We start from the raw sequence: 12816 nt of genomic DNA, 5'->3' as shown, positions 1-12816 counted from the left end.
AAATCTCACGAAGCTGTATGTGGCATTTTGTGTGTGGATGTGAGTCAGTTGTGTTGTGTTGTGTGTGTGTGAAGTGTGAAAGTTGGTTTTTGGTGCCTCTTATTGTTTTGTGTACTTTGTTTATTATTTTTATTATTTATTATGAAATAAGCCAAGTGCTTATTTTAGGGTTCAAAAAAATATAAGACAGGGTCTTATTTTCAGGGAAACACGGTAAGTGCTATTACTATTACTATAAGGATGCATTGGGGTTATTTTCCCCCCAAAAACAGCCTAGCTAGATCTGGATCCCATTTTCCTTTTACTGGCTTCTCCTCATGGCAAATTAAATCTGACTCTGTTCTGGACAGCTATCTCAATGTCAAACAGACTCCTAACTTTTAATAATTTGCTTTCAACATTCTCTTATGTTGGAATGAATAAAACTACCAATATGTCTACTCTTGCTTCAGGTTCTTGGGAGAGTAGGATGAAAATTAAGTCACGGTCCTTATTTCCAGAAGCAAGACAACCAAAGAGCTTGTTCTTACGTTAGTCATGTGTCCTTATTTCCACAAGGAATACAACTAATCGGTGAGGCTTGACCTAATTAAGCCATGCCTTCTTACCAACGTAGCAAAACAAACTCCTAGAACCTTGTGTAACATTATAATTGAACTTTCTTTTACAATCAATTGATAAGGCTTGCCCTCTTACAACTCACACTCCCTCATTCCAAGTAAGCCTCAACAATGGATTATAATGTTAATCACAGCATATTAATGCATCAATGATTTAAAAGAGACAAAGCTAGTCCTTCAAAGAAAAAGGCTTAAAGTTAAACCAACTCCAGAACAGTTATAGCAAATCCCTTCATCCCTCAAAAATGCCACACATATAGTGCTAAAAAAAACCCCATAAACCAGTGGTGAAATTGAGCTGGTTCTATTTGGCTCGGCTGAACCCGTAGCGCCGGCAGCGGGAGGCTCCACCCACCCGCCCAGATGTCATCACATCCCGTTTTTGACCCTCTGTGCATGCGAGTGCTCACATTTGTGAACCAGTAGCGAAGGTAAGTGAATTTTTCCTCTGCCATAAACCATTAAACCCTGAAGCCCTCTGTTCGTCCTTGTTTAACTGCTCTTCCAAACACCTTCTCAACTACCTATACCACTGAGGGCTGCATCAGGGTTGTGTTTGACCTTGGCAGGGCATGGGGCATAGCCAGGAGGTGTGGCCAGCTCAATGTCACTCGTGTAGGGGGCAACTGTGGTGGCCAAATGCTAAGGCAAGACTTCCCTCAGACCCTTCCTCCCTTTCATTATAATCTCCTTCCTTCCTTCCTTCCTTCCTTCCTTCCTTCCTTCCTTCCTTCCTTCCTTCCTTCCTTCCTTCTTTTTCCTTCCCTCTTTGTTCTCCTTTCTTCGTCCTTCCTCTCTTTCCTTCTTTTTCCTTTCTTGCTCTCTTCCCATCTTCCCTTCTTTTTCTTTGTCTTTCCTCTTACCCTTTCTCCCTTCCTATCCCTTCTTGGATGCTCAAATGCAAAAGGGGAAACATTTCTCTTTTTGTTTTGTTTTGCTTTTAGCTTGTTTTGCTAGCCCTCTGCCAGCGAAAACGGAGCTTGGGCAGGCTGTGCGTGGGCACCGTAGGCCGGTCCTTTGCTGTTTCCAGGGCAGCCCCATGGGCCAGATCTAAGCACCTTGTGTGCCGGATGCGGCCCGTGGGCCTTGAGTTTGACACCCCTGACCTATACCAAAAGCAGAGTAAGCTATGTATTCAAACATAATGGAAGGAACAGGTTCTTCTCTACTGAATCCACTTTGATTCTTCCAGGTCTTCTTTCAGACAACTCTGGCTTTGACTTCTAGCAGCTTCTGCAAGGTGTGCAACAGGCTGGTCCTTTGCATTCAGAGGAAGGAGAGCATAACAGTTTGCCCCAAATCTCATTAACCTATGCAAATATGATCAGATTCAATTGGCAAAATACAGCAAATACATCTATTTGTGTTTGTGATTCAAGGGTATAAACCAATCCCACGGAAGAGCATCAAAATGGCTTCAGCTGCTCCAGTTTTGGGTGGACAAAGATGGCATTCAGACAACATCAGGGAACGAATGAAACAAACACAGGGGCCTGATCAAAATTATGTTAGCCATTGGCCCTTATTTCTGCAACTGGAACAGCAAATAGCAAAAGCACTTAGACTTATATACTGCTTCACAGTGCTTTTACAGTCCTCTCTAAGTGGTTACAGAGTCAGCATATTGTCCCCAACAGTCTGGATCCTCATTTTTACCCACCTCAGAAGTGGGTAAAATAGGGAAGGCTGAACTGCCTGAAGCTACTTCAGTCTCAGTTTTGTGGGAATTAGAATGAAAATATGAAAATATTAAGCACATCTGCTTTTTCTCAAAGCAAAACTAAAGTCTACTCTACGGACCAATTCTAATGTAATCTTTGGGTCATTTTTTATGTGAGGTACCTACAAAAAAGATCGTGTCGAATCTCGCATCATCAAGGTCCCTTATTTGCCAAAAGACGAAAAAATATCAATGGGAATTAATTATTAATCAGAAAACAGAATAACAGAGTTGGAAAGGACCTTGGAGGTCTTCTAGTCCAACCCCCTGCTTAGGCAGGAAACCCTACACCACTTCAGACAAATGGTTGTTCTATCTCTTCTTAAAAACTTCCAGTGTTGAAGCATTCAAACTTCTGGAGGCAAGTTGTTCCACCGATTAATTGTTCTAACTGTCAGGAAATTTCTCCTTTGTTCTAAGTTGCTTCTCTCCTTGATTAGTTTCCGCCCATTGCTTCTTGTTCTACCCTCAGGTGCTTTGGAGAATAATTTGACTCCCTCTTCTTTGTAGCAGCCCCTGAGATATTGGAACACAGCTATCAGGTCACCCCTAGTCCTTCTTTTCATCAAACTAGACATATCCAATTCCAGCAACGTTCTTTATATGTTTTAGCTTCATCTTTGTTGCTCTTCTCTGCACTCTTTCTAGAGTCTCAGCATCTTTTTTACATCATGGTGACCAAAACTGGATGCAGTATTCCAAGTGTGGCCTTACCAAGGCATTATAAAGTGGTATTAACACTTCACGTGATCTTGATTCCATCCCTCTGTATATGCAGCCTAAAAATCACATCATATTGTTTGCAAAATAAAACTAACTGCAGAGTTTGAAGTACTATTATTGACAAAGACATTCAGCAATTTCTTACAAACAACTTCAAGTCCTCATTTAAACGATCTCCATTAAAGCTGGAACAACCAGACTAATTTAGAATGGTGGGGAAAAAGGCATAATCTTTGGTCTCAGCCTTCATTTTTTTACTATCCTAAGCTTCCTTTTAGGCAAGAGAAATGAGTCCATGAAACAAGAAACAAACAACGAGTCCACAAAGTAAGGAACAAGGTGCTGAGACCACAAAGTAAGGAAGAAGCGAGCAATCCTGCAAACTCCAAATATCTGTACTGGCACACCAAACTCTACCAATTAAGCATTTGTTCCTGACAAATGCCCCTCCCCACAGTGTCTCCTTAAATCTCAGTCCCCAGGTGTGCCTTGTGAAGAGGGACAGGGCGCTCTTTTCCCAAGTCATCAGATCAGCCTGTGCTGTTCCCACCTTCTCTCCACTCTTCATGCTCGGGGATCAGGAGGGGGCGGTCCTTGCTGATTGCCTGAGCTCTGTCACTCCTCATGTCCTCTGCTTTCCCTATTTCAGTCATCCTGCCACCATTCCTCCCTGTTATCAAGCTGTCTTCAGGTTTAGAAGCCATCTTTTTTGACACTGTCCAAATCCTGAGGCATCCTGGGCTGCCTCGGCCTGCTCCTCCCCACATTCCTCCAAAGCCACCAAAGCCAGCCCCTCGATCTCTGTCAGCTCCAGCTCTGGCTCGTCCTCCTCCGCAGATTCAGGCTCCAATGAGGGCATGACAATACAGAAGAAAGGTGCTTTTTCAAGAGGCAACTGGACTTTCTTGTTATTCTTTGAAGATGTTTCGCTTCTCATCCAAGAAGCTTCTTCAGCACTGGAGTAGAAGAAGCTTCTTGGATGAAAAGCGAAAGGTCTTCAAAGAAAAACCAGACAGTCCAGTTGCCTCTTGAAAAAACACTTTTGGGACAACCATGACCTGGATGACTGAGAATCTCCATAAACACAGAAGAAACTTAGATTCTGCTAGACAACCCTTCTTCAGCTTGTCCCCATATGGAATTGAAATTGCAATATGCGCAGCATCTATGACAACCACATGGAGCACAGAAATCTGCCAAACCACCCTTTGGTTTGCAGACTGCTTTGATGTGATAGTTCAATTACAACGCTGAATAAAGTCACTCCTTTGAAGTTTTGCATAACGAAATGCACCTCACATTTAGTCTGGTTTTTGGATCTCGGATCCAGTTGTACTGCGACAATCGGTTTCTACACTGTGGCTTTAGAAGTTGAAAAGACGCCTAAAAGGATACACCCTGAAGTCTTAATGCACTAGATGTATTATTCTTACTTCCTCTGCAAGGTAATAGAAGCTGAGGGGGAGGGGGGAAGGTGACAGAACAATGCAGATTTCCCTCTTTATTTCAGGATAATCTCAACTCTTTTAAAAGTGATTGTGCAATGCAACGTTTTGAAATCTTCTGTTAAAGTCAGTAGTTCTAATTTTTAATGCTAGTGTAGGTGGCTGCAGATTATTAACACAAGCGCATCTCAACTCTTGAGTAAGTAGTAATATCCCCTGTCTTTGGAGAAGCGTCAAGATCTGTTTGAAACCCAAATGAGGTGGCATATGGTCAGACACTTTCATTTTTAATACATCAACTTCTCTGACCACAGAGGCTGCAAATCCAGCACTCAGTTTAACAGAATAATTACTGTATTTTTCAGAGTATAAGACGCACCTTAGTTTTTGGGGAGGAAAATAAGAAAAAAGCTGATTGGCAGGTGGATTGGCCTCCCGGAATACCCCCAATCAGGTGTTCCCAGAGGTGAATTTTAGCAACAGGTTCCTTGGTTGTGAGCTCTGTGCTTCGCTTTTTTTTTTTTTTGCTTTTTTCCCCCTGCCTCTGAAACTTCTGAAACTCTGTTTCAGAAAAAACTTTTTTTCCTGAAAAAAAGCCTCTGAAGCTCTGTTTGAGGGCTTCTTTTCTGAAGTTTCATTTCTGATGCTTTTTTCAGCCTCTGAAACTTCTGTTTGAGAAGCTGGGCGGGGCTACATTAGGAGTATAAGATGCACCCAGATTTTCACCCTCTTTTTTGGGGAAAAAGGTACGTCTTATACTCTGAAAAATACGGTATCTGCCAAAAGTAGGCCAAATCATTTGCTGATTTAGAAAACCCACCAGATAAACTCCCAAAGAACTGAGCCAACACCATTTGATAAAACTGAAAATATTTTGTGCTCACTCACCCACAACTTATTGATGCGTTACTGACATTCTGATGATGGGAGTTGTTAATCCAAACGATTGTGTTATTCATGCACACTTTGTTTGGGTCATTTAGCTCTTGTTTTTCAATGTCGTATTGAATAAATGTGTCCGTCATGATCCCAAAAACGATCAGCATGGCTGGCTGAGCTGTTCCGTGAAGAATGGCACAGATACCCCCTGAAAGCATCATCAGTATCTCAGCCGAAGAAGCAAATCTGAACTGTAAGGAATAAGAGGCAGGGTTTGTTCATCAGTAGCTTTCGCATTATTTGCTTTTATATTACTAATCCATTGTTTTTATTCACGATATAGCATTGCATCCTTTCAGGTATAACAGGTCCCTATTCCCATTTTCAATTTGTAATAGAGGAGGACCTTCTCAATTAAATCCCCCCAGCACAGATAATTGTAAAGATAATCCTCATTTAGTTACCACAAACTGAGCCCAGCAACTTGGTCATTAACTGAAGTGGTTGTTGTTAAATGAAATCACCATTATGTTTACAATCTTCATATTTATTTTGCCTTATAGATCTGCAAAAGATTGTAAATGTGAAGATTGGTTTTTTCATCACTGTTGTAACTCTGAAGAGTTGCTAAAGGAAGCAGATGCTAAATGAGGAGTACTATCAGTAAAATATTTAGGGAAGAAAAGAGACTTGGTTTAGTGTAGTGACATGATTAGGACTTTACTTTTGATTCTGAAAACCACTTTCCAGGCCGGACTTCTGTCATTGTTTTATGTCTGGTTTCAGTCTGTAAATGTTAAGGTTTGAACAAGTGAACAGCTTCCCTTCTCTTCTCTTATCCCCTTGATTTGATACGATGGTTCATAACCAGTGGTGAAATCTAAATTTTTCTACTACCAGTTCTGTGCCAATGGCTTGGTGGGTGTGGTGTGGCTTGGTAGGCGTGGCAGGGGAAGGATACTGTAAAATCCCCATTCCCTCCCCACTCCTGGGGGAAGGATATTGCAAAATCTCCATTCCCACCCCACTCTGGGGCCAGCCAGAGGTGCTATTTGCCAGTTCTCAAAATTTCCACTACCAGTTCTTCAGAACCTGCCAGAACCTGCTGGATTTCACCCCTGTTCATAACTGATGAGACAGGAACTCAGGTTAGATACACAGTCTTAACAGACTGTGCAGAATGTGTATACATGCATACACAAACATACATGTACTGTATCTTTCTATTCAATTGTATCTGATTCTCAGAAATTGCCTGGACAAGTCATCGGCAAGCATTTTCAAAAGTATTTTGCCATACTCTCCTTCTTAGGGCTGAGAGAAAGTGACTGGCCCAAGATCACCCAGATAGCTTTTTGTCTAAGATGGGACCAGAGCTCCAATTTCTAGCCTGATGCCTCAACCTCCAAGATGGCCCTCCTAAATATAATAACAGAGTACTTTCTTGGAAAACTGAACTTTTGTTTCTATTTTGATTGGACGAGGTTCTGCGACAGATGAACTGAGACTAGATAGAAAAGTTTGTGAGACTTGCTCTCAAGAAACATGCTATACATGAAAAATAATGACAACCAGGAATGTTATTACCAGCTGAAAGAATCCAATTCGAATCTCATCTCTTTTCTTGTCTGGTATCCTTCAAAGAAAGAAAAACATGGGGCATTATTATACATGTGGTTTCTCTCCTTCGAGCAGATTTGCCAGGACCTTCTTCAGACATTCCAAGATGGAAGACAACATTTTCCTACTAGCAGTTTTGCCTCACAGATGACTCCCATCCAGCAGATAAAATATTTTGAAGAGATGGAGAAGCTCCTTCCTTTTTGGCTTCAAATTTTATAACCCGCAAAAGGTGTCTTTATAAGAAAAGTACCATGTCACAAATGTCATAAGGTTAGCCAGGAGGCGCTGTTTTTCTGTTGCAGCCCTGATGTTATTAAATGGCCTCCTCATGAAGATCAGGCTAGTTCTCTCTCTATTCGTTTTAAGGCAATTTTAAAGCCTGAACTGCTTCAGAGAGCCGTTCCCTGAGTTGAGACGGACATTGTTATCTTTAGCTTTATGTACTACCATGTATTTGTTGTATTATTGTTGCACCTTCTAAATTGTACCTTTTTCTTTTAATCTGCTGAAAGTCATTTTGATTGCAGCAGCATGGAAATATGATTCATAAATAAAATGCCTAAGAATCATTGTACAAATTTGGTTTTCTCAGGTAATCGGGCCAGATCTCATCGGTTAATTGATGGAACAATCAATTCTTTGCAGTAATATATGAAAGAGTTACTCCCTTATTCTGATATCCGTAACTTATTGGAAGGAAGTACTTTGTTGATGCATATTAAAATCAAAGGGGAATTTTGCTAATGGCTGCATAGGCTGGCAATTATGGGAGTTGTAGTATCAGGTAATTGGAAATAACAGGTTAGGAAAATTGAGCCAATCTGAAGAGATTAGTTTGAATTTTCTGAAAAGGTCAAATTAGTAACTCACAACTGACATCATCACCAATTCATATCTTTACATTCTTATTCAACTTCCTTACTTTTTGAACTTTTTACATATTAGCTACTTCTGGGACCAGTGGTAGGATTCAGCCAGTTCGCACTACTTCGGGAGAACCAGTTGTTAACTTTCTGAGCAATTTGATGAACTGGTTGTTGGAAGAAATCATTAGGGCAGAGAACCGGTTGTTAAATTATTTGAATCCCACCACTGCCTGGGACTTACTACTGTCCCAAGTGATTCTGTGGTTGCCTTGCACTTGAGCAAATTTGAAAGAGCTGGAGAAACACTAGGAAGCATTAGCATAACTTTGCTTTCCAAATTGTGGAGAGTAATTGTCCCATGTTATATAAAAGTGGGCAGTATCTAATATGCTAAATCTGGGCTTCAGATATTTTTTTAAAAACCCTGAATACAGATTAGAACTGGGTCAGAAGAACGCAACGAAATGAAAATAGAGGACAAGTCCTAACAAGGATCTGGGGAAAGAAAGCTGAGGAGATGACACGATAGCACTCTTTGAGTTCTAGAGAAGTACCTTGTAGAAAAAGGACACCGTGTGATTTCCTGCAGGACTAGATTTTTAAGTTAAGAGAGGACAGATTTTGTACGTTGGAAAAAACTTCTTCATGATAAGAGCACTTCATGAATCGAACAATTATTCAGAGGAGAGTCAAGCTATTGCTTTGGCTTTTCCACACCAAACCAATGTTGGACTTGGTGACCTAACAAATAGGTCTTCTGATTATGATTTTGTAAGCCTCCTGAAGTAGATAAGGGAAATGATTGACGTGCTGAATGGTTACATAAGGACACGCAAGCAACTGTTTCCAGGGAAAGAGGAAGATGCAGTAGATAATTAGGCCAAAGGCTACAAATCCAAGAATAAGAGTATTTTTTAAAGAATGGGTTGATATTTTAAGCAGAAGCCTACCTGTATCTGTAGAAGGACTATTTAATATTCTGCATTACCATATTAAAATATTTTATTCTCTTGGCATTATTCCGTCCTGCCTCCTTTTCCCAAAAAGCTTAATGGAATGCATGAAATCAGCAAATGCACTTTTAGAAAAGAAGAAAATTTGTCTTACTTGTGTTCCTTTGCATTGTTCTTTGAAGAGGCTTCATTCTTCCCACCAAAATGCCTGCAAAAAGCAATACATTTTTCTCACTGGGAGCAAGATTAATGGTCCAGTTCTGTTCAGAGTCAATCCCACCGTTAATCTTCCTCCAAATATAGTCTGCAGATGTGTGTGTGTGTGTGTGTGTGTGTGTTAGAGTTCAATAAGGATATTATCTTTAAAAGAAATATCATTTGAAAAGCCTTGAAATACAAAGAAAGTGAGTTTGATTCAGAATGAGCTTTAAATTTAATCAAAAGCCTGTTTCAGTAAGGTGGTTTTTCCCCCCAAAAAAGAGTGGCATTCAAGGCCAGACTTAACACACTTGGCACGCTGATTGTTGATGGAGGTTGAGCACAGTGGAAAAACTGGCAGGAGTAGGAAGGAGGTGAGAGGTTGTCCAAATCTCCAACAGAATACTTTACTTTGGTGAAGATTTGAACAAAACACTGCTTTGAAGCTGAGCAACAGGGCTCTGGCTTCTAAACAGCAGAGCAAAACAGCTGCTTTGTTGCAGATAGTGGGTTGAAGCAAAGGCATACACCAGGCCTCAAACTCAAGGCCTGCAGGCCAGATCTGGCCAATGAGGTGCTTAGATCTGGCCCACGGGGCCACCCTGGAAACAGCAAAAGATCGGCCTGTGGTGCCTCTGCGTGGTCCTCCCGAGCTCTGTTTTTAGCCGCGACAGCCTCCTGCAGCCCTCTGCCAATGAAAATGGAGCCCAGGCAGGCCTCTCGCAGTCCCCCAAGCTCTATTTGCACTGGAAGAGGGCTGCAGGAGGTGATTGCAGCTGAAAATGGAGCCTCGACGAGCCCACTCTGGTCATGGCCGCCCTGGCCGCACACATACCCCCGAAGTCAAACACAACCCTGACGCAGCCCTCAATGAAATCGAGTTTGATACCTCTGGCATACACATACACATATAGAAGGGTATTTCTAGCTAAGGGAAGTCCTAGAATAGGCCCTTTGCATTGCACAAAATGCCTCAACGAAGTCCTCACACAGGTCCTTCACAAGGTGTAGGACCCAACATGCTCAGAGGAACCAAGAGTCTGGCAGAGAGCAAAACAGCTTAGAATAAAAAGGTTGAATGTTGAGCATGCTCAGCGACCAAGGGATATGGGGAAGGGATGAGGAGGGGGGGAAGGCAGAGAAAATATCTTGAGAAATAGCCAGAGTAAATGACATCTGGAAGAATTAGAAGCTCCACATCCAACATGTTTTGCAGGTCTCACTTCTACATCCTTCTAGAGCTCTGACTTACTTTGCTTTGCTGATGTCATTATCTGTTGGGGAAGAAATACACGGGAGTTAATATGGAAGTGAAATCTTTAGCAAGGTATTTTTCTTTCTCCTACCAATCGCTCTATACTTATACTAGCTTCCTTCACTCCATTGATCTTTTCGTAATGCAATACAGTGCTTGATTAAGGATTCCCCTGACTTTTGCACTCATGACTTTTGTAAAAAATCAGAATAAACAAAACTGAAAAATCAGAATAAACCAAATCTTCAGTTTTGGTTCTGTTTCACTAAACTGGTTCCTTATGTGGGAGGAAGAACACAGATTTTAGTTCTGACCTTTGTCTTTTTAAGAGAAGTGGGAGGAAAACGACTTCTTCTTCCTCAAGTAGGAGGAAAACTACTTCCTCAAGGAAAAAAACAATCCAGTTGCCTTTTGAAAAAGCACTTTTGAGATAGGAAGAAAACTGGTTTTCCACATTTCACTAATTGAAAAATCCTTGTCTGATGCCTCCTCAAATCCCTTATGCTTTCAGTTATCTTGCCTTTGCCTACTCAAACATCTAACTCTGTCCATTTTATAAAGCCTTTTATTTAAGATTTCCACCCTGTTTTTCTGGGTGGTTGTTTTTTTTAAAAATAATCATGAAGATTTAACAGTGAGTTAAAAAAAATACAAAATGAGAACATTAATACAATAAAAATTGGAGTTGAAATTGAACATTAAATTGCAATAAATATTAAAAGTTTGGTCCCCTTGCCAGGCCATTGTAATAAACAATGACCATACAATAAACCATAATCAAGGAATGATATGAATGAATCAGGTTTACTAATTACTATATGAAGTTAAGAAGTGTTCTGAGTTCAAAGGCTTACGTGACTCATTTGATTCAAAGGCTAAATTATCTTCTCCAATTCTCTTAATACTGTACAAAGTAACTGGTTCAGGCATGATTCGTTTCTTTCAATTCCTACAAAAATCAAAAAAATTGTGATTCTATTGTGGGCTAACATCAAACCATACAACGATCTTTGATACCCCTAACAGGTCTCTCGCTACTCTGTGACAGCAATTTTATTTATTAAAAAATAGTAATCCAAATCTGTTAGTAGGTTGAATCACAACAATCCATGGTAAATAACAATATTTAATAACTGAACTATGGATACGTAGGGTTTTAAAAGTCAAAACCAACACTTTGAATTGTCAAGGTAACTAACAGGAAGACAGGGAAGAGGCCCAGGGCACAAAGTGTACTGTGCTCATCTTAGTAATTTTCTGGCAACAATTAGGCGATCACATTCAATACTAATTGAAGCTTCCAAGTGGTCTTTGGTTTCAGGAGAGTAGTAATAAGGACACAAGCAGTGGTGGGATTCAGCCAGTTCGCACCACTTTGGGAGAACCGGTTGTTAACTTTCTGAGCAGTTTGGTGAACTGGTTGTTGGAAAAAATCATTAGGGCAGAGAACCGGTTGTTAAATTACTTCAATCCCACCACTGGACACAAGTCATTGCTGTGAGATCATCTCATCCAAGGTAATGCTGCCATTGTTGTGTTGGGCAAAGCCCCCCCTCAACTTGCCTGTCCAGCATCATCTATAAGTATTACCCTGATCAAGAGACACAATGAAAATGTCAGGGATTCATAATGAACAAACACAACTCCAACTTCTCAGGATTCATCTTTGGTATGTTTCACCCCAACCAGTTGTAGGCCATCTAGTCCAACTCCCCCGCCCAAGCAGGAGACCCTACACCATTTCTGACAGATGACAGTCCAATCTCTTCTTGAAAGCTTCCAGGGATGAAGCTCCCACAACTTCAGAAGGCAAGCTGTTCCATTGGTTGATTGTTTTCACTGTCAGAAAATTTCTCCTTACTTCAAGGTTGAATCTCTCCTTGATCAGTTTCCATCCATTATCCCTTCAGATGCCTTGGAAAATAGCTTAACCCCCTCCTTTCTGTGGCAGCCCCTCAAATATTGGAACACTGCTATCATGTCTCCCCTGGTCCTTCTCTTCACTAGACTAGCCATGCCCAGTTCCTGCAACCGTTCATCGTATGTTTTAGCCTGCAGTCCCCTAATCATCATGGTTGCTCTTCTCTGCACTCTTTCTAGAGTCTCAACATCTTTTTTATAGGGGGGCGACCAAAACTGGACCGTATGGATGGGTACATTTGTACATCACCAAACCCCAAATCATTGGATGATCTCTTCCAGCAGTTTCAGGTATATGTCAGAGAGTATTGAAAAGTTGAACATCACTTACAATCAGCACTTAATAAAAAAAAACATTAAACTAACTATAAATAGAATTGATATTTAACTGTACCAGGGAAGAAATTAGCAATTTTTAGCCTACTCTGTCTCCCTATCTTTTCATGTAAATTTGAAGGGCTTGTGTCTGAATAATTGTCTCTTTTCAATGATCCTACAATCAATTGTACAGTACATGCCCTTGCATCCTGTATTTCCAATACTTTAAGTAGTAAATGATTACCACCTGATGAAATGTACTGGAAGAGACTCATCACTAATTCACTTTAAGTAGT

General features: G+C 40.8%; 1 protein-coding gene across 1 annotated transcript in view; it reads right to left on the bottom strand.

Moving 5' to 3' along the window:
- The window catches only part of ABCB11 (ATP binding cassette subfamily B member 11), an 83201-nt gene extending 71015 nt beyond the window's left edge, over positions 1–12186 (bottom strand). The window contains exons 1-6 of the mRNA XM_058191143.1: positions 12144–12186; positions 11137–11231; positions 10280–10301; positions 8984–9037; positions 6975–7023; positions 5397–5638 (exon numbers count right to left, since the gene is read on the bottom strand). Of these exons, the coding sequence (XP_058047126.1) occupies positions 5397–5638; positions 6975–7023; positions 8984–9037; positions 10280–10301; positions 11137–11212 (443 nt within the window). The 5' untranslated portion in view covers positions 11213–11231; positions 12144–12186. The remainder of the gene's footprint in view (positions 1–5396; positions 5639–6974; positions 7024–8983; positions 9038–10279; positions 10302–11136; positions 11232–12143) is intronic.
- Between the last annotated feature and the right edge of the window lie 630 nt (positions 12187–12816).

Source organism: Ahaetulla prasina, chromosome 1, assembly GCF_028640845.1.
Source record: "Ahaetulla prasina isolate Xishuangbanna chromosome 1, ASM2864084v1, whole genome shotgun sequence".
Taxonomy (NCBI): Eukaryota; Metazoa; Chordata; class Lepidosauria; order Squamata; family Colubridae; genus Ahaetulla; species Ahaetulla prasina.
This window is presented reverse-complemented; position numbering and strand designations above follow the sequence as displayed.